The sequence below is a fragment of the Ambystoma mexicanum genome, chromosome 2p, assembly GCF_040938575.1.
Source record: "Ambystoma mexicanum isolate Mex_15411 chromosome 2p, UKY_AmexF1_1, whole genome shotgun sequence".
Lineage (NCBI taxonomy): Eukaryota > Metazoa > Chordata > Amphibia > Caudata > Ambystomatidae > Ambystoma > Ambystoma mexicanum.
The window spans coordinates 1,292,296,943-1,292,322,076 of NC_090923.1; the positions used below are offsets into that span (position 1 = coordinate 1,292,296,943).

Sequence of the window (25,134 nt, forward strand, 5' to 3'; positions counted from 1 at the left end):
TATTCGGTTTTCGCCTTGGTATATGGAGAAATTGTATAACCAACCGGAACCACAATGTTTGTAAGTGGATACCCCCAAGGCAATGTAGAGATGCACACTTGTTTCATCATAATATCGGGTTATCAGTTTTAAGAGTTAATTTTATGTAATTTCACAGTTGAGCTGAATAATCTTTGTAAGGACCTGGATTGCACAAGCAGGCGGCTTGAACAAATGAATACTGTGCATTCATCCCACCACGAGGTAGTGAGGGCATAGCTAAAATTAATTTGTATACATTTTGTTTCTTATGGAGTCCTGCCCGTTCAAAATCTGGTACAATGTGGTCATTCTCTTCCTCCAGATCCGATGTTATTCTTTTTGTTGGTTGTGGCTTCACTGCTGTAACCTTTCATTAATGGTGAAGATCACTAAAAGCTAATCAAATGCTAGATTTGTGATTGGAGGACACTCCATTGCCTGCTCTTGCCATAAAATGTTTTTAAGCAACTACCTTCTGATACATAATATACCAGCAGATCCCATTTTGTGTACCACACATTGGCTACATTGCCCTTTGTCTGGTGGCAATGTAGGATTCATCCACAGTGCTATACCTAGTGGAAAAACAGATATTTATGTTTTGTAACTGTTTGAGTACTTGTGTTTAAAACATCAACACATGCACCACAGGACCATCATAGTCGCTGCTGTTTCAAGAGGTTTTAACAAGGTGGGCAGAGTGTAGAGTGCATTTGTGCACCATATTCAATGCAGACTATGAGGAGAGACTTATTGATTCTAGGCCACAATGTGAATATTCACAGCTGTGTGAAAGAGGGACTTGTCATAACTTCATGGGGTAGTTGATTTTGCCTCTCACATGATTTCTTTTTGGAGCTGCTTCTAGGGGCTTTTTGACAACGGAGAACAGGAGGCTTCGGAAGGCTCTGCCAATTGTATGAGTCTGGGCAACCATTCTCTTTTGAACATTGCAAGAACAAATTTAGGTTAAATGTAACCAAGATTTTATTGTAGCCAATTGGAGACAGTTATGACATTGAAACATTAATAGGGGTGTTAAGCATGCCGAATTCTGCGAACTGAAAAGCGTTGAACAGACGATGCCAGTAGATGGAATTACAAATGCACTAGCCTCATTCTTCTTGAGACTGCCGGACTGGCGTGTAGCTTACTCCAAACTGGAATACATGAGGTATGTGAGAAACAATTTGGCATAGCAATTTCTAATGAATCTTGAAAACCTATTTGGGATAGGACCATAAGTAACCTACATGTACAATGTATTCAGGAGTGTTATTACAAAGCCTGTTTAACGTGGGCTCTCCACATTATCTCCACATTGTATTAGTATGACTTTTACAAAGAAATTCTCCAGATGTTAGGGAAGGTATATTAGTTCTCCAGTTGGCTGTTTGTCTGAAAAAATGTGTTAGCCAGGATAAAGAAAATTGCTGGAAGTCAAAGCCCTCCTGCTTCTCGAGTGAATGATATTTACACATTATTTGATATTAATTGATTTTTTTTACCTAACATTTTAATGCTGAAAGATTAACTTACGTTGGCCCTGGTGTGAAACAATGCATGAGGGATCCTCAAATGAAAATACAGACTAATTGTAATGTGACACTTTTTACTATTGTAAACAAAAAGCAGTCGAGGACAGAACTGATGGAGGTCAACATGGGGACTGGTGGGGAATCTCACTGGATAATTTACTGTTCTTAACACAAATAAGGGGTGTACACGTGAATACTTGTCAAAAGGTGAACTGTGAGTGTAAGTTACCTTTAAGTAACTAATTTCATTTTCTTTCTTTTCTTTTTTCCATTGTTCTGTTTCACTTTACTTGAATTTCTTCTTTTTTTGTGCGGCCTGTGTGTTGTTTTTATTTGCAATTTCTATTTCTTCCTTGTAGTTTATTTTAGCTTATAGTATTATAGTTGATTAATTACTGCAAATCTTTCGCATCTGCAACATAAATCAGCTTTGACTTTTCATTTTCTTTAAGAAACTGTTATTTAAAATCCTGGCGCCATAGCATTTTGTCTCCACAAAACAAATATAAATATAAAAGTAGCTCTATAAAAATCTTCTTTATCGCTTCCTGATAATTTGTTACTTATTAAAGATTATACATTTATACAATTTGCTATCAAAGCGTCGCTATCCGGGTAAGTTCTAGAACAATGGCACATGGGAGTTTTTCATCAGGAGGCATGATGGCACTGTATTGCTTCTACTATATTTGAGGAGTCGGAGATAGGTGGTGTGTTTCTTGCCCAAATACTTGTATTTAAATAATAATGGGGTTTAGAAAAATGTCTCACTAGCCCTAACACTATGAGGGGTTTCCCTACTCAAGAAAACTAACTATAGAACGGTCAGTGTCAGAATGTCTCCAAATAATATTCTCTGTCCTGTGTCCAAAGCCTAATCTGACCCTCCGACTCTGAATTCTACAAAAAGATGCAAAAAGGGAAAAGTAAAATGTGTCTTGGCTGTTCATACTAAGTTCCATACAAAGTTCCAGGAGGTAAAGCAAAAACCGAAGTGTTCCACCAACTCAAAGGGGTTGCCTTCCTTCGCTTTGAGGTGTTTTAAAAGTTCCCAAGTATGTTCTCTCTTTAATTCACAACCTGGGTTTACTCTCCTGCCAAGGTCTGCTTTCCTAATTTGTTCCAATATACCTGGTTTTATGAGACCTCGTTTCTCTGACTTCAAGCAGCCCCACAGCCTTGGTTCACTCTCCTGCCAAGGTCTGTCTCTGTGATTCACTGCTTGCTCCAACCCCAAGGCTCAACCTCCACTCCTTCATACACCCGGAGCCCCTCTCTCCAGGCCCATACCTTTTATTAAAGGTTTTCTTACGTCTGCTTGTCTGTCGACCTATGTGCTCACTGGGGCAGCTGGGCTCTATCTTGCCGTGCGGCGGCGGTCGTACCAGTTTGCAAGACTCCCCTTGTGGATATTTTCGGTGCTCTCACAGCTTTTGGATAACTTCATGTCGGGTTCCCTTTGTTGTCACAGGTTCCCGAAATCACAGGGATATGAAGCTCTGACACTCTGTTGTAGCTCGGCAGCGTCTCCACACAACCTTGTTCTCCCAGAACAGTCTTTGTGACTCTCAGCAAGTCTTGCGCTATCTTTGCTGACTAGGGCTTAGGTCGATGGTCCCTTCTCACAAGCGGCTTTTCTTTCCAGACCTCTCTCGGGTTCCTGCTTTGGTATTCCGTTTTATTCTCTGGCCAGTGCTCAGTGAGCCAGCTTTTAGTTTGCCAGTTAGCGTTCTTTCGCTTCTTCGGTCTCTCTCCAGTCCTTCTACATCCACAACTTGAAGGTTGACAGTAGTTCTGTGCATCCTCCTGGGGCCCCCTTATCCAAGTATCCTGTATATTTAACACTGGTGTCAATGTATCTAAGTACAGTGGTTGATGTGGCATGTCAGTGTTTAAAGTAGGGGAAGTAGAGAAAACCTTTTGGTCACGTTGGATTTTAACCACTGGAATAGTGTGTTTGTGGGAAAACGGGGACGTTCTCATGTGAAGGTTAGCATTCAAGATCTGCCGAGAAACAAGCTTGCCGTGTTTAATCCAAATGAACAGACAGAAACAGAAGAATAAAGTCCCACTGGCTACCTAGCATGTGTGTGTCGACTCCAAAACAAATGCCGGATCATTTATTATTATTATATTTATTTATTTATTTATTTTAAGGCTGTCTGGCACCCTGGTGCTCAAACCAATGCCTGAAGGAAAACTGTGATCAGGCACAGTATGTTGGGGGAACGCCCAGCCCAGTAGATGGGGAGGCCATGGTATAAAAGAGGCAGCAATCGCGCAGAATTGTGGGAGTTTGGAGTAGCAGAGCAAAGTGTAACCAGGAGATGGAGCAAATGGAGGAGCAGGAAAAAGATGAGAAACCGCAGCGGCTGATGATGCAGGTGAAGGAGTTTGTGAGGTAGGAGAGATTTGAGGTGGGGGAAGTTTTCAGAAGTGAAGGTAGTGAAGCCGTAGATGCCAGAGATCAGTGTGCAGGAGGAAGTGGAGGAGTTGTAGTGTGAAAAACTGGAAGGACTAAGAACATATGAGGCGATGGTATTAAAGAGTGAGAAAGATTGAAGGAGAGGTTTTTGGAGAGGGAGGCATGGGAAAGGGAGAAAAGCATAAAGATCTCTTGACGGTGAAGTGAAAGCAACAGAGGTTGAAAGGCAACAAAAGCATATACATTTCTGGGAACAGTTGAAGGAGGAAAGACCACGTACTAGGGCGTCGAGGAGAACAGATATCCAGTTTAGTGCCTGCCCCCCCAGGCTCCAGCAAACGTTGACGAAAAAGCAGGGCAGTTTGGGTCGGCCAGCGATAAGTTATGGTCCTTAAAACGGGGGGGGGGGGGGGATCCTGACTTTGAAGAAGCGCCAGATTGACCTTGAGGGCTACCTCACCTTTTGGAGATGCTGGGGGTGCTGGGGAGTCTGCTTCTGGACAGCATTTATGTACAACTTGAATGGCTGAAACACCACTATAATGCACCCACTATAGACTTCACTTATTGCAAACGTCTGTTGCTAAAAACTGCAAGTGATTCCAGTGAGACTGTTCAAGATCCCTTTTTTTGGGCCTGCGAACACTTGCATTGCCATTCTGATCACATTTGAGTTGCCCAACCTGTAAATAATTCATAATGAATCCTTTTGTACTGATATGAAGAGTTGTGTTCACTGTGGGGTTCACTTGGTTTCTTGAACGTCCTTGTTAATTTCTCTACATGTTGCTTTTCGCTCTGGAGCTAGCTATGGAAGAACTGTCCAGAGACCTATGCATGGAAAATTAGAAATTCTCTTGGAGTGTTCTGTGTGTTGGATGGGCAGGATTGGGAATTAGATTGGAAAAAGAAATCTTCATCCCAATTTAGAGATTTTAGGGACACGTGGGAAGTCTCTAAAACACTATTTTATGTATATAAACGGGGTTTGGGATTTCAGTCAAATCAGATTTATTCCGACTTCTGCCTCCCAAAAATAATGTTCCCTTCTAGGGATTGAACTCTCGAAAATGTCTACTCCATGGCAACCCTGACCTTGCTACACATAGATTCCTTTTTTAAATAGAAAATTAAAAGCAGTCATTGCTGCTATCTATTGAATATGTTTGTACCTGAAATGAATCCAGACTAAAATAGACCATGTGATCTGTTCCCCTTGATTTCATTTGTTTGTTTATATAGCACACCTGACCGTTGGTTATCTGGGCCCATTGTATAAGATTACGTGGTTACAATGGTTACAGTAAAATGTTGCACAGTGAGTTGTATTCAATACAATGAAAAAAACATAGAGGTTATGTACAAGCGTGAGGTAGTATAATATTGGCTACAATGTAAATAGCAGTAGTTGTATATACATATGTACAGGTACATCTAGTAAGGATATTTACAGTTGATGGCAATTTAGCAACAGAGGCAGACATTGGAGATAAGCCAGTTTTTTGCATTTATACTGAATCTGGAGAAAGAAGGTTCTGCTCTTAAGGCTGTAGGTAAGGAGTTACACAGTTTGGAAGCTAACACCGGGAAGCTGCTACCTCTTGATTTCTGAATAATAAATCTTGGGACTCTGAGGCAATGTAGTTGTGAGGATCTGGTAGGTCGATGGGTTTTAGTAAATTTGCATGTCGGGTATCTAGGTGCTGAGTTGGAGAGGCATCTATGGGTAAGGGCTAGTGTTTTGAATGAGATTCTATTCTTGATTGATAGCCATTGGAAGTTATGTCTGGCCTCTGATATGTGATGAGATCTTGGTATGTTGAAGGCGGATCTGAGGGCATTACTTTGTAGGAATGGTAGTTTTTATTTTAGGTTTAGTTTGTTGGTTCCAAGGTATAGTGCATTGCAATAATCCAATTTGAATAGAATGAATGCTCTGTCTACCGTGGCGCAGCATATTGTTGACAGGAAAGGTCTGCAAGCGTTTATTAGTTTGCAAGTGTAAACTGTAGCAGAAGCTGTCGCGTTCACTTGTCTGGTCAAGGAAGTGTTGAGGTAAAACCTGAGTATTATGACTTCCTTAGACACTAGTATGTTAATGCCATCTATGGTCAAAGATTTAAACTTGTCTAGTTTTAGTTTCGATTGGGATCCAATAAGAAAATGTTCGGTTTTCTCATCGTTCAGGCAGAGGCCATGAGTGGCCTTTCATGCCTGGATAATGAGGTACATTTTGTTCAGTAGTTTCGAATCAAGGTCGTAATCGCCGGTGATGGGGATGAGGACTTGGGTGTCATCTGCATAGTTAGTATAGGTGACGCCCAAGTGGTCAAGGTCATTGAACAAAGGCTTGGTGAAAATATTATACAGCATTGGTGACCCGCAGGACCCTTGTGGTACTCCGCAAGTTACCGGTGCTGGATCGGCCGAGCAGTTGGAGCGAAAACCCTCCTTGTTATGTTGTCGAGTAAGGATTATATCCAGGCCATTGCTTTGTCTGAGAAATGAGCTGATTAGGTAAAGACTTTGTGATTGATGAGGTCGAAGGCGGCAGATAGATCTAACAAGAGAAGGAGGGCTATGTTACCTTTGGTTGTCTATTTGTGTTTTCAAGTCTAATAAGGCAGTTTTGGTGCCATGTCTGGGTCTAAACCCAGATTGTCGCAGGCCCAGAAGATTCAGTTTCTAGGTGTGCCTGTATCTGTAAATATGCAGCCCTGTCTAACATTTTCAGCAGGAAAGGCACTGTGGTGATAGGTCTGTAGTTCGTAGGAATGTCCGGGTCAAGATTAGGTTTTTATAACGGAGGGAGGACCCAAGCATCCTTCAGATTGGATGGGACTATGCTAGTTTCAAATTATGTGTTTATAAAGGTGGTGATGAAGGGTGCGAGATCTCTTGCTACCTCTTTGACGATGGTAGCAGGGCAAATGTCACCCTGACATCTAGATGGGTTGAGGCTAGTTATTATTTTTCAACTACGTTGATGGCTCGAGGAGTTAATTTAAATAAGCTGCCTGGTTTTGCAGTTGAAGGCTGGGATTTATGAAGAGGTGATTAATTTGAGATGCTGTTTTTTTTATTTTTTTTTATTTTTTATTTTAGCTTGGAGCATTGACATTTTATCAAGAAAAGCTTCTTGTATCTTGGTGTACATGTTTCAGTGGGGGGGGGGGGGTGTAGGTGACACAAGCTCTCTAAGGATAGTAAATAATTCTCTAGTACCCGATTTAGCATTCATGATTCTATTGTTGTAAGGTTAAGTGTTACTTTTGATTTGGTGGATAGCTGTTTTATAGCAACTAGAGGCTGAAGGGTAGTTTTTCCATAAGGTTTCCACTTTTCTTTTATTATTATGTTAGTTTTTTTTTTGGCTAGAGGTGAACCACGAGTTTAGGTGAGTGCAGGGCTTGGATTTGCACAATTTCAGTGGAGCTATCGTATTTGGCAGAGTGTTGGGTTGTATAGTTCTACTAATAATAATAATCATAATGTTGAGGGGGTCAGTATTGGTAGTTGAATGATTAATGATAGCTTGCAAGAGAGGCAGTAAATTCTCTGCTGTAATATTCTTGTTATTTCTGGTGATTTATTTCTGGTGATTGCTGGCGCTGCCAAGGCAATAGGCCGGTTCAGTTGAGTACTAGACTGTATTGTGAAAGAGACGAAGTGGTGGTCTGTCCATGCACATGGTACATTAGAGAGAATGTTAGTTTCATAATTAAGGTCTCGAGACAAACCCTTATGTTGTGCCATCTTTTGGGAAACATGGAGCAGGCACGACCTACATTGTTCCCAGAGGGAGTTTAGAATCGATAAGGCCTTACACGTTCATTGAGACTCTAGGTCATCTGTGACATGATCTAGAAAATGAGAATAAATATTTATTGGTGTCGGTTGGTTGTAATGACCCTTTGCTCATTATTTCACACATGTTACAGGAAATGCCACTCTTACCTCACTATAAGCTTGCTTGCTGTGATAATAAGGTTTGAAGAAAAAAAAGAAAGCAAGTAGTGGGTCTTAGCCGGATATTGGAGAGGGGTATTTTCCTGTCACCTAACTGGGTCTCGGGATGTTGGACGGAATTCTGGGATTCTATCACTCGCACCACCGTGTAGCTCTTTACATCTCTAGTCCACCGAATCCCTCGGGCCCCTTGTCACACCTGTTGCCAAGTTGCTGTAGCTGCACTCGTAGGTTCTTAACAGATTTTAGCATTTCTTCCAGAAGTGCTTGGAATTGTTCATGAAGATGCATGAAATGACAAGTGATCCAGGGCGCGCCCAAGCAAAAGGAAGGGAACAAGGGAGAACAAAGGGAGAACAAAAACAACGATCTTACTAGGCCCAGTGACATTGAGAATGTGCAAGTGCATGGTAGAGGGGAAAGGGGGGAAAGTGCATAAGAGGGGGGAGAGGTGATACAACTATCCTCACATGAGAAGATAATGCACAGAAGGAGGCGGTGGGCAGAGTGGAAACCTAAGACAATCTAGGGAATGTTTCTAGATTGATAGGATAGCACAATGGTCAGTGCAGGGACATGAGAAGGTGAGCAACGTGAATAATGGCACCCCCGACAGGCTGACGGGCTTGCCCCTTTTTAACCTGTCATCCAGCCCACCCCCATCACACCCCACCCTTACTTCTCCTTTTGGAAACCGTCTTGTGGCCTCTTTTGTGGCAAGGCATTCACACTTTGTTAAAGTGCAATATTATAACTCTTATTCAACTTAATATTAGGTTTTTGAGTATCTCTTAATATTTTGTGAAAATTAAATAAAGTATAAATTATTAAGAAACATGCTTGTCCAGGGATATTGAAACCTGCCCAGGCTTTGAATGGGTGCCGATTTAGTCAGGGGGTGTCTCTGGGGGCAGTTTGCTGCTATGCCTACCTGTTGTGTTGTCGGGAATGTTTTAGCCGAGTCCCAGTGTCGCCAGCGCCCCCACTCCAATAATGGTGATAAACAGGCCAGCTGTGCTGGGCACCAACGCTGGAGGAGCTACACGTTCAGTTCAGTTGGCATCCGGAAGAGCAGGATTGCTCTTCCAATTGGAAGGAATATGGCGAGCACTGCCGTCTTTTTCATATTCGTTACAGGGGAGACTGTTCGGATATGCGCAGACAATGCCCTGAGTAAGGCTTATGCGAATAGTCAAGGAGGCACCCAATTACAATCCTTGACACAGCTTGCAGAACTAGTATTCAGATGGGCAGAGACCAACCTGATGTCTTGTACGGCACTATATATTCAGGGAGTTGTGAAAGTAGACAGATTGAGCAACATTTTTCCATCATCCCCACTCTACCTAGGCTTTTTCTGTGCTCTACTAGAGATCTGGGAGCCTCCTTTTCGCATATAGGGAGAATGCTCTTAACCTCCTGTATTGTTCTTAGTTTCCAGAACTGCAGGCCTGATGGAGGGTGCCCTGAATCTGGGGTTGCCAAGAGTTCGCTGAGTGTTCTTCCTTCCTGCTAGTCACCAGGGTATTTGGGAAGAGAACAAGAGAGGCAGAGTTGTTCCTTGTGGTTCCTTATTGGCCAAGGTGGATGCTATTTCCTCTTTCTGGGTCTGTCATCCACCTGCACACCTATTCTCCCCTTGCAGGCTCCACCACTGGTTCCTCCTGACTTGTCGCCTCAAGTTATTGAGGCTGCAATTTTCGGCATGGAAGTTGAGCAGCAGGATTTTCAAGCTATATGTTTGTCTGCAGCAGTGACGGTAGCAGTGCAGGGTTACAGGCGACCTTCGACCAATAGCGCATACGCTTGACCATTGGTCCCCATTCCAATCCTGATGTAGGTTAAGCTCTTTCTGTCCACTTTTTCATCATCCTCGATTTATTTGGTGTAAAGACGCATGGTTCATAAAATCCAAGTTCTCTAACAATGGATGGAAGTCAGTTGGCAAACAAACGACAAATCAAGGTTTGTTCTTGCAGAGTCACCATCTAACCTGAAGAAACCAACTGCAGAAAAGATGGCTACAAGTTAATGACGCCAAACAATCTGGGATGGCTCCAGTGCACCTTCGGGGTGGGGGCGGGGGGTGGGGGAGAACGCGGCATTTGCAGGAATACTCCCTCAATGCCGTTATAAACTGAATGTGCATTGTATCCCCAAAGGCTTGCCTGAATAGTTGTTGACCCTAGAGCATAGAAGGAGATGTTGGATTATTGAAGAAATTCACAAAATCCTGTAGTGACTGACTCTTCCAGTGCCATATATAACTTTAGCTGGCACCACGACTATAGAAACGATTTGTTGCCATCCTTCACTTTTATTTTGCTGGGCCAAGCTTTTGAGTTATTGACGACTATGACGTAATTTGTACTTTGAGTGCTACATAATGCGAAGAGAAACCTGTTCGAAAATGTCACTGCAATGTCTTTTTCTCCAAACGGTTCATAAAGAGGTCATGCTCGGTGGCAAATCCACGAGGTTGATTTATATGTTTTAGTCATGTTATGTTCGCGAATGTCTGGGTGCAGCCCTGCTTCTGAATGGTCTCTTTTGGCACGGCTTACTCCTCCGTAGAGTGTGCGTTGCTTTGCCTATACTTGGGGATCGATAAAGGGAGATAATTCAAACCTGAAATATGCTGTGACCAGTTTTCAATCACTGATTTCCATTTGCAAAACATTCTGAAATGGCTATTTCTTTTCATTTTCCTTCCGTTTCCTAGTGGTACGTTTGTGACGCAGGGAAATTATGTGACTCCCTTCGGCCTGTCTTTGTGCAGAGCTTCCTCGATCATGGGACACAGATCTTCTTAAACCGGAGCATTGAGAAATCCCGCTGGCTGTCCATCCAACTATATCACTCTTTCATGTCTTCTGTCTTTAGCATGTTTCTTTCTAGGACTTCAATCAATGGGTAAGCATTGCGGCACAACTGCACTTTTGTTTGTTTTACCTCAAACATAGACTTGTTTTGTAATAGCATGTTCTGGTTTCTAAAGTGAAGTTTACAGTTTGCAGTTTTTTTTTTAATGAATAACGTTACACTCGCAATAATCCCTATCGAAATATGCATTAATCTGAGGTCTGCATATGACTGCTGTAAAGGTTTCCGGTGCAAAATGTGCAGCCTGCATTTCTGTTTTCTATATTTCTCTTGGGGAACATCTCAGCCATTCTTTTTGTGAACACATGGTTCAAGGCAATATTCAACCTCCAAGTGCGGTCCACGATTATAGCGTTCTACGTTTTTTACACACCTCATTTATTATAGCATCCACTCCGCATATTCAAATTTCATTGTTGTAAATGTTCTTCTTGGCCAATCTATTATGGAATGCACTTATTCACAGACCTCCAAGTTAGCGTTCTCAGCTTTAGGCCGAATGTGCTCCTTCGCCACCCACCTGCCCTTCTCCTTCATTCCCCCTCTTTCCCATGTGCAGTTTGCGAGGGATACCTTGTCTCATCCCCCACCACTTTTTCCTTCCAGCCCTCAGGGAAGACGCACACCACCCTCTCACTTTTTGTCTCTCTCTGCCCCGCTCATCTGATCTGTCTCTCTCTGTTCTGTATAGTTTAATCCAGCTCCCTCAGTCACTTGCTGTATCAGCCTTCTTCTGTGCCCGCAGCCCACTTCCTGGTCATGCTACACACTGTAAGGGCGTTGAAGAAGGAAGCTGACACAAAGATGGCATGGTGGTGGTTATAGACTTGATTATAAAAGAAGACCCTCCCTATTATCTAAGATGGGTTTCCCTGCCTCAAACAAATACTAAAGGATCAGTCTGAATGTCCATAAAAATCAAAGTCCACCGTCCTGTGTCACAACCTACTTCTATCCCTTAGACTACAACTAAAGACTAAAATAATCCAACAGAAAGTTCCTTCCCAAGGAGAAAGACTCCCTTCTCCTGGTATTCGGGTGATGTTCAAAACAATGTTCTCATGAAAAAAGGTTGCCTGGGGGAATGAATCGCTTCCCTTGCGGGGTTCCGCACAATTTTTGCACAACTCCACGTTCTGGACCAGGAGAATGACCCGCTTCTCCTGGTTCTCGGTTGTACAGTTCACAATAGATGGCAGGGAAAGGGAGTCATTCCCCCTGGCCTTTAAACATGTCCCAAGGGGTTTTGTGTTGTCCCCACGAGAATGACTCCCTTCTCCTGGTATTTGAAACGTAATTTTTTGTGCCTTTCAACTTGCTGTATGTTTTTCCACTCTCTCTCGGTACCAGCAAAGTCCCAAACCCTTCTCTACTGGTCAATGGACTTTTGTTTGCCACACTGCCAAGGAAGTTCTCCTCGGGCTCTCTGGTCCCTTGTGTTGGGGTCACAGACCCTTCTCTGGTGTTCAGTGCGCTCCTGGGATAAGGAGGTTCTCCTCGAATGCTTGGTTCACTCTTCCAGTGTACAGTAGTTATTTTGTTACTACTGGGACGAGGGCGATGCTCCCTGATACACACTACACAGTTCTGTTCCCCAATAGCCCTATAGCTGCCACTGGGGTCAAGTGTACCAAGCGATAAAGCCGGATGTAAGTGATTATTTCATAGCCGGATATTTCTATTACAAAACCTTTTGAAATGTCCGGCACGCTATAATCATGCACATCACCCTGCTCGCTACCCCCTCCTCCCTGTACCGCCCCTAAACCTGGAACTTACCTCTGCCGCCAAACGTACCTTTGTCCTTCCCGTGCTGTGCGCTCGCCTCCCCATTGAAGGGTGAAACTTTCACTGCAGGGTCCTTTTTTTAAATTTTTTTTTCTTTTTCTTCTTTTGTATGGAAGCTGGGGACACCCCCGCAACCTCCGAATACCCATAATGTCATATGTTGATCGGAGGGAGCGGGGGACGCTATAAGGTGGCACTGTGCGCATTGCTTGTAAGACATTACTATTGGCATGGGAAGTGAAGATGTGAGAGAGGTGGGATGTGAAGATGGACACACAGCCTTTGGGTGTTTCTTTTTAAGCACCAATGGAGTGCTATAGCCATGCTTTTCCCTATGGCCATTCCCATCCACCACCTGCCCCATCTCGCCCAAAACGCAACCCATTTCTTTGAGCAAGCTCTGTACTTTTAATGTAATGCATTGCGATTTCTAAGCAGGCTCTGAAAGGTAACAGCTTAATTTCCTTAATAAATAAGATGTAATAGAAATGTCTTAAACAAGTGTTCTATCTGGTTTCTAAGTGCTATGTTTCCTTACATTTGTTTCTTGTACCGAATTCCTGTTGCAACACGCATTGTAAAAGCAAATAGTGTTGGCTCTTATATAGGCATCAGATAGGCATCTTCCATGTACTGCCCTAATATGCCATGGTACTAACACCATTTGCCAGCTGTCGCCATCTTATATCCAGGTGGTACCATTATGGCAGTGCCTGGAAAATGTGCATCCATTGCCTACAGAAAAGCCCAAACTGTTGGCTTTGCAAATGCTTGTTTCATGAGATGTTGTCTAGCACACATCTCTGTAGAAACTGCAGTTTTCTATAGACCACTATAGTTCACAACAGTGCGAATACACAGACACGAAGCAGTCCATGCAGCACGAAACCGTTAACCGATAAAGAGATCCGAATGATACGGATAACGCCATATTTATAACAGCCTACAATCTGTTCCTCAAGTCTGCTCTGAACCACAGAGAGGCAGCGTGAAGGAGAGCAGAGGGAGAGCAGTCGTCTGCAGTCTTTCTACGCTGTGAGACGTGTTTTAAGGCTGTCATTTTCCGCAGAGCGAGAGCAGAGGGAGAGCAGTCGTCTGCAGTCTTTCTACGCTGTGAGAAGTGTTTTAAGGCTGTCATTTTCCGCAGAGCGAGAGCAGAGGGAGAGCAGTCGTCTGCAGTCTGCTGCAGACAATGGAGGCAATGGAGACACTAAAACAGACAGTAACATCTCAGACTCAGCCTGTTCAGTCCGCAAACACCATTACACCAAACACCATTACAATGGAATCCTCCTCGGAGTTATCCCTCCGAATTTTACGGAGTTCCCTGAAGTCAACCTACAATAAGAAAACAAAACCCAAAACTACGCCGACTATCAAAATACCGAAAGGACAGCGTTTACCGCCAAAAGCAACGATAGTCGTACCACCGACCACTAAAACTACAACAAACACGGGGAATATCATCTTTTTTCCGATAGGGGCCACAGGAAACAACGATCAAGGGCTTGAAACTACTCGCAGGATCGAGGCTGAACCTCCGAGTGCCTCGACAACATCCTTTGAGTCAACATATACATCAATAAGCTCTTTGATCGATACGACCTTAAACGCATCGGAAACCTCAGATTCAGAAGTGGCAAAAACAGAATTACCTGGTAAAATCACTGAGTCAAATAAGAACACAATACTTGACATACTTGTTTCCCCGGTCCCTCCGGCGGCACGGACCCAAGGTTTGAGGCCCCTAGATGCCTCGCGATCCGCTGGATTTCAGCCGCTTCGCCCCCCTCCCTTCGGCAACCACACCCCCGCCCGGCAGGCTCTGCCTCCCCATCTCGGAAACGAGACGAGCGGCGCCCGGGATTCACCCGTCGGAGGACGGTTGGCCCGGGCACCTGCGCACCCGGCCGTGGGCGAAGGGAGTGTGGCCACGGGAAGGGGCATCTCGGATGCGAAAGTAAAGGGGGTTGCCCCCAAAGAACGAATTTCCACCATAATTCAATCCACGGATCCTCAAGGAAATCAGAGCGCGAGGAGCTCGAGTAAGGAGGAAAATTTAAGCACAAAGCCCGCCCAGAACGACGCCATCTCACGGCCTGAATCAGTGGGCTCCACCAAGGGTTTCACGACGGACGAAACTTCCAGCAGCAATGCAATGAGAAGTACGGTGAAGGCTCGGTATCATGCCTCTCAAGAATCTTCAAACAAAATAGACCTTCACTCGACCCCCCCAGAATCAGCTGGGGATGAACCTTCTGCACAGGGAATTGAGGAAGCAGCAGGGAATGCGCCTCGTGGAACCCCAATGGGTTTGCCCGTCCATCCAAGAAACCCATGCTCACTTTTGCATACAGACTTGCTTCTTGATCTGTCTAGCGCCCATTTGGAGACAGTTACCACGTCGGAATTAGCAGCTAAAGACTCGCAGGAAGCTCCCAAACAAAGTAAAAAAAGAAAGAAAATGACCTCGCAAATGTAAAAACAAAACTACATAGAGCCAGGAAAACAGGAAAGTCAACTTTACCGGCTCCCCTTCTCTCCAGTGCCCTGAAAGACTTTATAAACAAACAATTCAAAAGAAAATTAGATCAAACAAAAGAATTATCAGATGCAGAAATTCTAGAGGCCATACAGGATTTACCGCCGGTGAGCAAATCACGGAAATTAACCTCTGGGCTGTCAAACCAGGCCCAGACTCAAACGGCCAGCAAAAACCAACTAATGGGAGCGAGAGAAGTTTTGGAAGCCACGAGAAATGAAGAGCCACCTGAAAGGGGCGAATCAAACCCAAAATACATGTCCGCTCCGAACATAGAAAGTGACATAAACCGAAAAAGCAGCAATACAGTGGATGTTAACCGATCTGTCATGGAAAACTCACATGCTGGAGATCAATCATCACGTGTCATTAAAATCATCCAGCCCTAAAAGCCCTGAACAGGGCATGCAAACCTCCTCAACGCCTAAAAAGGTCCCACAACGAAAATCCAGCCCATATGTGATGTCACCAGATATATGCCCCCTGCCAGATCATCGGACCCCAGACGTAGAGACTTTCAGCCCGGACGGTCACATGCAAGCTTCAAACCAAGCATCTCAACAAACACCCCATCTCAAATCACCCCCAAAAAATCGAAGGCTCAGCGAAATTGCAGCTCCAGGCAATAAAGATTCTCCTTAAAAAAAAAAAAAACAGATCTCCCAATTTTCATGTCAGCCATCACAATTGCCTTAGCACCCTTCGGTAAGCTATACGAAGCAATTAACGATTCATTGAAAGACCGTGCGGTTCTAACTGCAATGATGCATAGCAAATTGATCTTCGTCGAAGGGTTTATCACAGCGCTGGACCAAAAGAATAAAGATCGGAGTGATAAATGGGACGCAAAGCTGAGTAGGCTAGAAGAAGTTCTGTCCCGTCTCAATCCAGCCCCCCCGGCTACAGTGGAAAAAGAATCTCAGACCGAAGGGCCACTTTTGTCTCGAGATCTGGCACCGGTCTTCAAAAAGCAAACAGAAAAGCCTTCCCAAAGTATCGCAACAGTGTCTAATCATCAGAAAACTATAGGAATATTAGAAATGACAACACCGGCAACCAAAAGTAAACCATTATTGAAAATCGCAACGAATAATGAACTGAGAGGAAACGGAGAACAAACAGTGTCTGCTCTGGATCCTTTGCTGGCAAAGAGAAATAAACAAAAGGAACTAGCAAAAGCAACCACGATCTTACCTCAGCCAACCCAAAGTGCTAACAACTCAGTAATTTGCACGTCTTCCTCTCCGCGATCGGTTGAAGATTTTATAGGTCAGAGCTCATTGATGGACCAGTCAACACCTAGATGGAGCCGAAGAGGATTCAACGAATACTGGAGCCATGAAAGGCAATCGTGTCCAAACCATCAATCCTACCGCAGTATCCAACAAGGTGACGCAAGGGAAAAAACTAGAACTAAAAGACCCCATTCATGTACCGGATTCGACGGCTCGTGATCATCTAAAACAACCTTCAGAATCAGTCCCTAATTCTTTCCGTAATAAGCGTTCACCGAAAAGCGTAAGGGACGATCACGCTAGACATAGTGGTCCGTCTTTATTGGAAACACGTCTCTTCAAGATTGAACAAAAACCCTCAATCGACCAATATATGATCTTAAACCGCATTACGGTGCTGAAAACACTTAAAAAGGCCAAATCCCTGCAAAACTTAAAATCAGACGATTTTGTACTAATTGAACCATATCATAAAAAGAAACTAGCAAAAGCGTTTCTGCACATTAAACAGCGTGCTTTGAAAGAACTCTCCCATGACGCCTACCTGGAACTAGCACACTTGGGGTTTAACTTATCGGAGATCCCTTTTACGAGACCCAAAGACTCTGCAGGACATTTTCACAGAACTTCCCCAAAAAGGAACTACAGGTTCAAATCTAGAACTGAAGACTTATACAGATCTGGAAGACGAGGTCAAAGTCCAACAACAGTTTCCCATTGGCCACACAAGTCAAGGAGTGACGAAAGATTTGAACACAGACAAGAGAGGAGACAAAATCACAAGTCTGATCGAGTGACAAAACCAGCCACATCATTACGTTTCCGCGATCATGAACGCAGACCCTCAACGACTGAGGACCCGTCCGCAAGAAGAACGAAACAAACCCAGCATGAAACAGAAAAAGCAACAAAGAAGGACAAATGGAGCTGGTTTCGCAGTATTCTAACGTCGGGACAGAAAAAATAGCAATCACCTGGGGATGCAAAGTCGATGATATCCGCATCCCATTCATCTGCGACAACTTCAGTGAGCAACATTATAAGTATAGCATCTTGGAATACCAGGGGACACGCACACCTCACCAAATCTGAGAGCCATGATCTCAGCTGTTAAGACATCATATGGCTGCGTGAAAAACCGGCACTCGATGGCTATTGTATCGAAATATCCCCGGCCCATAAGGGACCACTTGGTCGCCCTTCATCAGGTCTACTAACAGTGATCCGGACTGGTTCCGGGGTAGAAATCATAAAGGTCATAAAGCGGATTTACGAAATCCTGGCAGTTTTAACTACATGGAATCCAAGAACTTTCAAAACTAAGTCTGGAACACAAGATGTTGTAGCAATAATAAACGTCTGTTGGAATCCCCAAAAGACTTCAACTGAGAACATGTGCGAAGAAGTAACCAACACAATTGATGAAATCGCGATTAACTACAAATCCTTTAATATCATGATCTCTGGTGACTTAAACTCCAACTGCGCAACGTCCAGCCCAAATCAAAGAAAACTATCCACAAATTCGACCTCGTTAAACAGGGGTTTGGCATGGAACAGAATCATGAAATCTCGAAACCTTCACAACTCGTCCTCAGCGACGGATTCAGATTCCTTGCTACCAACTTGGGAACGTGATGCATCATCGGCCACTCTTGACTACATCTTTGTCTCCGATTCCCTACATCGCAACATAGTCTCCTTCAACGTCGTCAAAACAAATCATAGCGACCATAACTTACTAAATCTCAAATGTAAACATAAGGGGACTGTATCGCAATTCTATGTTCCAGAAATTGAGACAAACCCACAACAAACTCGCTTACGGATGATTGCATCAGATGTCTGCAAACTTAAAGACCAGTTTACAACCTTAATCTCGGATCCAACACTGCAAGATGGTGTGGCTAGATCGAGCTACATTGCTCTCCTCCTGGCCTTCAAGAAGCCTAGAAACAACCTGAACATGCAGTGGACCCAGCACACCCACCAATACAATGCAACTTTGGTCGTAAAACGCAGAACACTAAGAAAACTAAGAAGAGAAGCAAGAAGCCGGAATTTACCATCACTTTGGGAAACTCTCAAAGTAGAAACTAGATGCTATAAACAATGGCTGAAAAATACAAGAAGCCTTCTATATCAAGCGGACGCCGAGCAGATGCTGAAGGCACTAGCCAACAAAAAATCCTGTGACTTTTGGGCTGTGATAAACAAATCTAATAAGATCTCAAACTCGCACATGATAAACCCAGTTCCAGAAGAAAACTGGAGTATGCACTTCTCGAATCTGTTCCAACAACCAGAAGAACAAAAGGAGGCGTTTATTAGAGCTCCGGACTCACCATGGGTGGATTTGACAGATGTAAGTGACATCAAATTTACAATAATGAAACTGAACTCATCAAGAGCAGCCGGACCAGATGGCTTAGCAAATTGCGACTTAAAACAACATCCAGATGAGTGGTCTAATCTCATAAGTGCAATCTTCAAACTCTGCAGAGAAAAAAGAACAGTACCGGAATCATGGTCAAAAGCTTTGATCATCCCAATTTTCAAAAAAGGTTCCAGAGACGACCCTGTGAACTATCGGCCCATAGCACTTGTGGATGTTATTGGGAAGATCTTCGCCTCCATCCTTCTGTCTCATTTTCGAAAATGGACGATCTCAGCAACCTGCTTTGATCCTCTACAAACAGGTTTTCAGAAAAACGCAAGCACCAGCGCAAACATTATGTGTCTAACCATACTCAAAGAAAGAGTCCGGACAGGTGGCCCTCGCATCTTACTTGCCTTTGTTGATTTATCTCAAGCTTTCGACCGAGTGGACAGGCAGAAACTATGGGCGAAACTGAAGACTTGGGACTGTCCAAATTCAATACTGGAGCCCATAATCAGTCTACATAGTGACACTTGCATAAGAGTCCGCCTAAACAACGCAGGCCTCACATCAAAACCCATCCAAACATGTTGCGGGGTAAAGCAAGGCTGCCCCCTGGCCCCAGCGCTGTTTATATAATTTTTGGGAGACTTCAAGGATAGCCAAAGCAAGATCAGAACATTCCCACCTAAAATAGGTTCTACACCAATCCCGAGATTGCTGTAAGCGGACGACTTAATTCTACTCGACCTTACCCAGGTGGGCCTTCAAAGTCAACTGGATAATCTGTCATCATACATAGAGGAAAACAACCTGGAGATTAACAAAGACAAAACAAAGATAATGATTTTACAAAAAACGGCCATCAAAAAAAAGGAGCGGTTTCAGTGGCATCTCAACGAGACACAAATTGAAGTGGTGGACTCCTTCAAATATTTGGGAGTACAGTTGGACAGCTCGAAGAAATCCGGCAGCATGCAAGCTATCTTATGGTCGAAAACCAAAAATCTGACAGCACAGCTGAGATTGTTTGACCGGAAATACGGAAAGTTCTCACTCCAACCAGCTATAAACTACTACAAAGCTAAAATTGTGCCGTCACTGACCTATGGCATGGACGCCATACCTTCAATCCCTCCCTTACTCTGGCAAAAACTGGAAGGTCATATATGGAGAGCCGTCCTGGGTCTACCTAACTCGACCCCGATCGCTCCGATCAGGCGAGAACTTGGCCTTCTGTCTCTAAAGGCAGTAGTGGACCATAGCTCTCTTCAGCTATATAGGAAAATTATTCACCCTGAGAGTCTCAATCTATCAAATAATGGCAACAGAACTGGAAAAAGGTTTCAATCGGACTATGAACCAGTGGGCTGCGGATCAAAAACAAAAATTACAGCAAATAGTGTGTACTGAAGATGAACTGAAGGAAAACCCAACTAGGATAAAAACTAATCTAGAATGCTGGGACTGGATCAACACAACTGATTTAGCATCATCGTACAAACCTCTAGCACACCTTCCAATGAACACTAACAAATTGAAAGAACCGATGGTGTACTGCAAAAAATACCCTGATAAACTACTGATGAGAACTCTTCTAAAAGCACGCCTAAATGTCTTACCGACTAGAGTAATCTTAGCTATCAGAGGAGGCTTGGAGAAAAAAACTTGTAGACTCTGTGCAAATCCCGAGGACATTGAATCGATAAAACATCTACTGATGCGTTGTACAGCTCTTCAGCCGACCAGGATCGCCTATTTCTCCACTTTGACGGCCACCTCCTTCGCGGGGAACGAAGATATCTGGTGGAAGCGCCTGATAACAGGAGAAAAGACTCGAAGGCACACGGCTGCTGCAAAACTTCTGAACCTGGCCTTGGAAAGAATAAAAGCGACACCGGAAGTTGGTGTCTGATCGCACCATCAACAAATCTAATTGCAAGGCTCGCATCACTTATCAAACAAAATATGAAAGGACTTCATTCAGATTGGAATGCGCTCTTGTAAAAATCTTTTTGATTAAATACAAGTAAAAAAAAAAAAAATAGACCATGAGCCTGCATTGCTCATTATAGAAATCGTATCCCTGTTGGTCAAGCACTGAAACACGCGATTGAACATTTTCAGAGTTCACTTATTGTTTTGTTTAAACACAGACTTGTCTGAAGAGTGAAATGATGGCTCATTTGAGGTGTGAGCTTCATGGGTGTCTAATAACCTGAGGTTCATTGTGTCTTTCTGAAGGGTATATGATTGGATACGTACAGCCCGGGCAGCGATTTCTGCAGTTCTGGTGGTTGGAGAGTGGTGGGCTGTGGGGGAGGTGAAGTTGAATGGACTGCAATTGCCTTAGAACTCAGTCTGCAGCAGATCCTATACCTGCCATTGCATTGCAACAGAATATTCATCCATGATGGTGGACTCTGTACATTGCAGTTTTGAAGTTCGGCGACAGTCGTCGGTTTGTGCTTGAAGAAATGCAGCACGTACAGGGTTAAGCATTGCTTTGCATGAAAGTGCTTTCATCAATGATGATATTCTCTTCTGGGTACACAGGAGGGACCTAGCCCGCAAAGTGGGACTTGCTGGCTGCCATTTGTTTCTGTATCGGAAGGCCTTGGTTGGTTCTTTGGTATGGTTAACCACATGAGGGTTCACATCCTTAGTTTTGTGTTGTGGCAGTCATCGGATGTCCTACGCTGAGTTTCTGTTTTACAGCACAGTAGATTGAAGATGACAAGGTCATTAGTAAACCAACATATTCTTATGGTCCGATTCATAAAAGATTGTTCTTGCTTGAATGCGCCAAGGTAGCCTGCAAAAGGAGAATTGCATGCACAAATCCCTTTGCGCATGCAGTTCTAACACAATTGCAAAATATGTGCTCGTGGAGCTTGCTGTGGGAGTGGCACATGTCTTCCAGAGAGCACACCTCTTTTTCACGAAGGCATGGGGCAGTTTCCCTGGCACCTTGCTTCCATAGATGCCTGCCTGCATTGATCTCCCATGATAGAATATCCCATACAAAGGATGAGTATTTCTGTCATTACTATTGCTGCCCCTTTTAATGCCCATCACTACAGTTGTCCATGTGGCTGGAGGGCGGACCTAAGCTCTCCAGACATGTAAATGCAGGGGCCAAAGCATGTGCAAGTGTCAGACACATATGCATGGGGTGGACAGGCGGGTGGTTGGTTCCTTGTGTGCACAGCTTGCCTCTCTGTCTGCACGTTAGTTCGTTCAGTGAAACATGGGACTAGCTTTCAAGAGATCTGGGAGTAGAATGTTAAGGCACGCTTGCCACTCAAAACTCTGCTTCAGAATCTCGCTGCTAATCTGGTCCCCAGTGTTCATAATAATATGATGTAAATGATATTGGCTTTAGCATTGACTTTGTGAGGGCTGGTGTGCTCCGTAGGCTTTTAAATTAGTCATAGGATTAGGATCTTGGTGTAGTAGTATGCAGCTGTTCCAGGAAAAGGCTCAGCTCTTCAGGTGGTGGATTGTGATTAGCTCTCGAAATTCGTTTCGTTTTAGAAAGCTGCATCATACTGAGGGGAGCCCAGCAAGCAACAAACTAAGCTAACCAAATCATCACCCCAAGATAGTGAAGTGAGAGGTTAATTGCGTTACTAAAAATCAAATCAAGTGACTGTCCATTAGATCTAGTTCATTGATGATTTCATGTTGTCTTTGGCCAATGTTTGCCGGTCGACCGAGATGAAATACAAATTAGCAAGGGTGGACCAAGTGCGCGTTGTCAAATGGTTGGCAGTATAAGAGAAAGTTGATATGTAAGGTGGGAGTTGGAACGAACAAAGCTTGCACTGAAACCCTCTATCCCCCACCTTTTTTTTAAAATTTTTTTTTTATAATAACATTTTTATTGGTTTTACAAACGGGTACAGGGAGACAAAATTAAAATAGCACATTGCTCAAAATCATTCTGCCCTTTTAACACCCCTCCTCCCTCATTGTCCCAGCCCCCCAACTCGTTCCTGGCTGGCCTTTTGCCCATGGGGTTTCCAGCCCACAACAGTACAGCAACAACCAGATGCAAAACCTGCACATTCATTTGCCTCCGACGGTATCGGGCTCGACCCCCAAGAGTGGTTTCCCTTCAACTCACGCTTCCAAATCTGTTACAAAATTGCAGCCATCCTCCCCCCCCCCCCCCCAAACAGTATCAACATTGGGCCCAACGCACGCTCCCTAACTTCCACCTCCTTTATCCATCCCAAGACCTCTGTCCAAAAAACCTGAACCTTTGGACATCTCCACCACATATGCCAATAGTTTGCCCTCTCCCCGTAACCATGCCTACACATTGGGTTTATGGATGGAAACCTTTTCGAGAGCTGCATTGGTTCGTACTGCCACCGTTGCAAAAACTTCAAACCATGCAGTTTATAATGGCAAGATGCAGAGGTCTTAAAGGCCCTCCTGCACATCAACTTCGACATATGCTCATCCAACCCCACTCCCAGGTTCATCTCTCCACCTTTGCCCGAGTCCTTCCACAGTGTCCTTAGAGGCCTCCACCAGCGCCCTGTAGAGTTAGTAATAGGACCCTTCATTTCTGTGTGTGTCAGGACTTCTTCTTTTTTTTTTTTTAAACTTTGGTTTTCATTTGCTTTTTTTAATAATACAAACAGGTTCAATGCAAAACTGAAGTGGATATAATAACCCCTAACCCCGCCTCCCCCTATCCCCGTGTCCAGACCAGAGCTTTCATCTAGGGAGACTCTGAATGGTCTTTCCGTATCTTGTACTTAGGAGATGATGCGATTGATGACCATATCTCCGGCTGACTTGAGGCCGCCATTCCCCGGGTCGTGGGTCCCCAGGTCGATTACCAAACATCTCAGGGCTAGTCCCGCCCCACACAGGCCGGGGCCCTGTCTCGGAGTCAGTGAGCGTCCCATCCCCAGGACTGTTGCACTCCATACCAGTTCGCAAGGAATGAACCAGTATCATTGTTCACCATAGCAGTCAGTTTGTACATCAACATGTTCTTCACCTTCTTCAGCCAGTCTTCCTTGGAAGGGGTTTCCGGGCTCTTCCATTTCTGCGCCAGGGCTACTCTGCCCGCCCTCAACATTGTTTCCCACATCCTTGGGTATCGGTATAATTCCGTTTCCTCCGGGGGGAGCCCCAGCAGCATCGTTAGAGGATTTAGTGGGAGAAGTTTGTCTGATACTTCCGCAATCCAGCCCCCTCACTTTCCCCCAAAAGATCTGGACTTTCGGGCAGTGCCGGAGCCTGCCTGACCACATCCCCTCTGGCATCTTGGTGACACCCCTGGGAACATCTTCGACAATTTTACTGGGTCCCTATGTCACCCCTGCAGAATCTTGAAGTTATGCTCCATGTCCGCGGTGAATAAGTTCCCATGGAATGCTATTTTGAATATTCTTGACCAGGCATCCTCTGAAATATCCTCTCCTGCCAGGTCGTTCCAGAATGCGCGGAAACTCCTCCTTCCCTGAAGGTCGTAGGTGTTTAAAATTTTGTTCATTCTAGATACCACTCCCTTCCTCGAAGTGGCCGTGTATAGGAACTTCTCGAAGGGGGTCAATTGTCTCCGCAGGTTTTGACCCCATGACTGGTCGCAGAGGATGCCCTTAAGGCGGAGGTATCCAAAGATGGAAAGAGACCCTTGTCCGAGAGCGTCCCTCAGTTCCTAATACGTTAGGAATTTGCCCTCCCTGAACATCTGCCCTGCCCATTCCATTCCCATGTCTGACCAGGTCTGGTCAGGAAAGAATCATCTTACCTCATCTCCTCAAATCAGATGTGATCCCGGCCATTATGGGGTCATAGTTAGTGGTGGCAAGTTTCAATAGGTCATAAGAAGAACGCCCAGGTATCGTATAGCGTCCTTCCCCACTGTGATCCCATGAAACCTGTCTAGGGGGTCCAGCTCCGAGTCTCGTGTTCTCATTGGGAGCAAGACTGATTTTGTCGTGTTAATTTTCAGGCCCGAGAAACGCCCGAACGCGGTCACCAGGGACAAGAAGGGGGGGCGCGAGGAGCCAGGATCCACCAGGTAGGCTAAAATGTTATCCGCAAACAGGGAAAGATTGAATTCAACCTCACCTCTTCTAATCCCCCTGATGTCCGGGTGCGCTCTGATCGCTATGGCTAATGGTTCCATCGTAAGGACATAAATCAGGGGGGAGAGTGGGCAACCCTGCCTCGTCCCTCGGGAGAGGGGGAATTGTTCGGACAGCTTCCCGTTCACTTGAACCCTTGCTGTGGGGGCTCTATAGAGCGCGGTTACCCAGCTCATAATGTGGGCCCCGAAGCCCATTTTTTGGAGGAGTTCCATGTATCTCCATTCGACCCTGCCC

The 25,134-nt window shown here is 44.5% G+C and overlaps 1 protein-coding gene across 2 annotated transcripts in view; it reads left to right on the plus strand.

Moving 5' to 3' along the window:
- Positions 1 to 25,134, plus strand: part of METTL9 (methyltransferase 9, His-X-His N1(pi)-histidine) — a 325,352-nt gene that overhangs the window by 69,203 nt on the left and 231,015 nt on the right. For both annotated transcript variants that reach the window (XM_069645616.1, XM_069645617.1), the window contains exon 2: positions 10,676 to 10,866. In XM_069645616.1, coding sequence (XP_069501717.1) covers positions 10,676 to 10,866 — 191 coding nt within the window. The remainder of the gene's footprint in view (positions 1 to 10,675; positions 10,867 to 25,134) is intronic.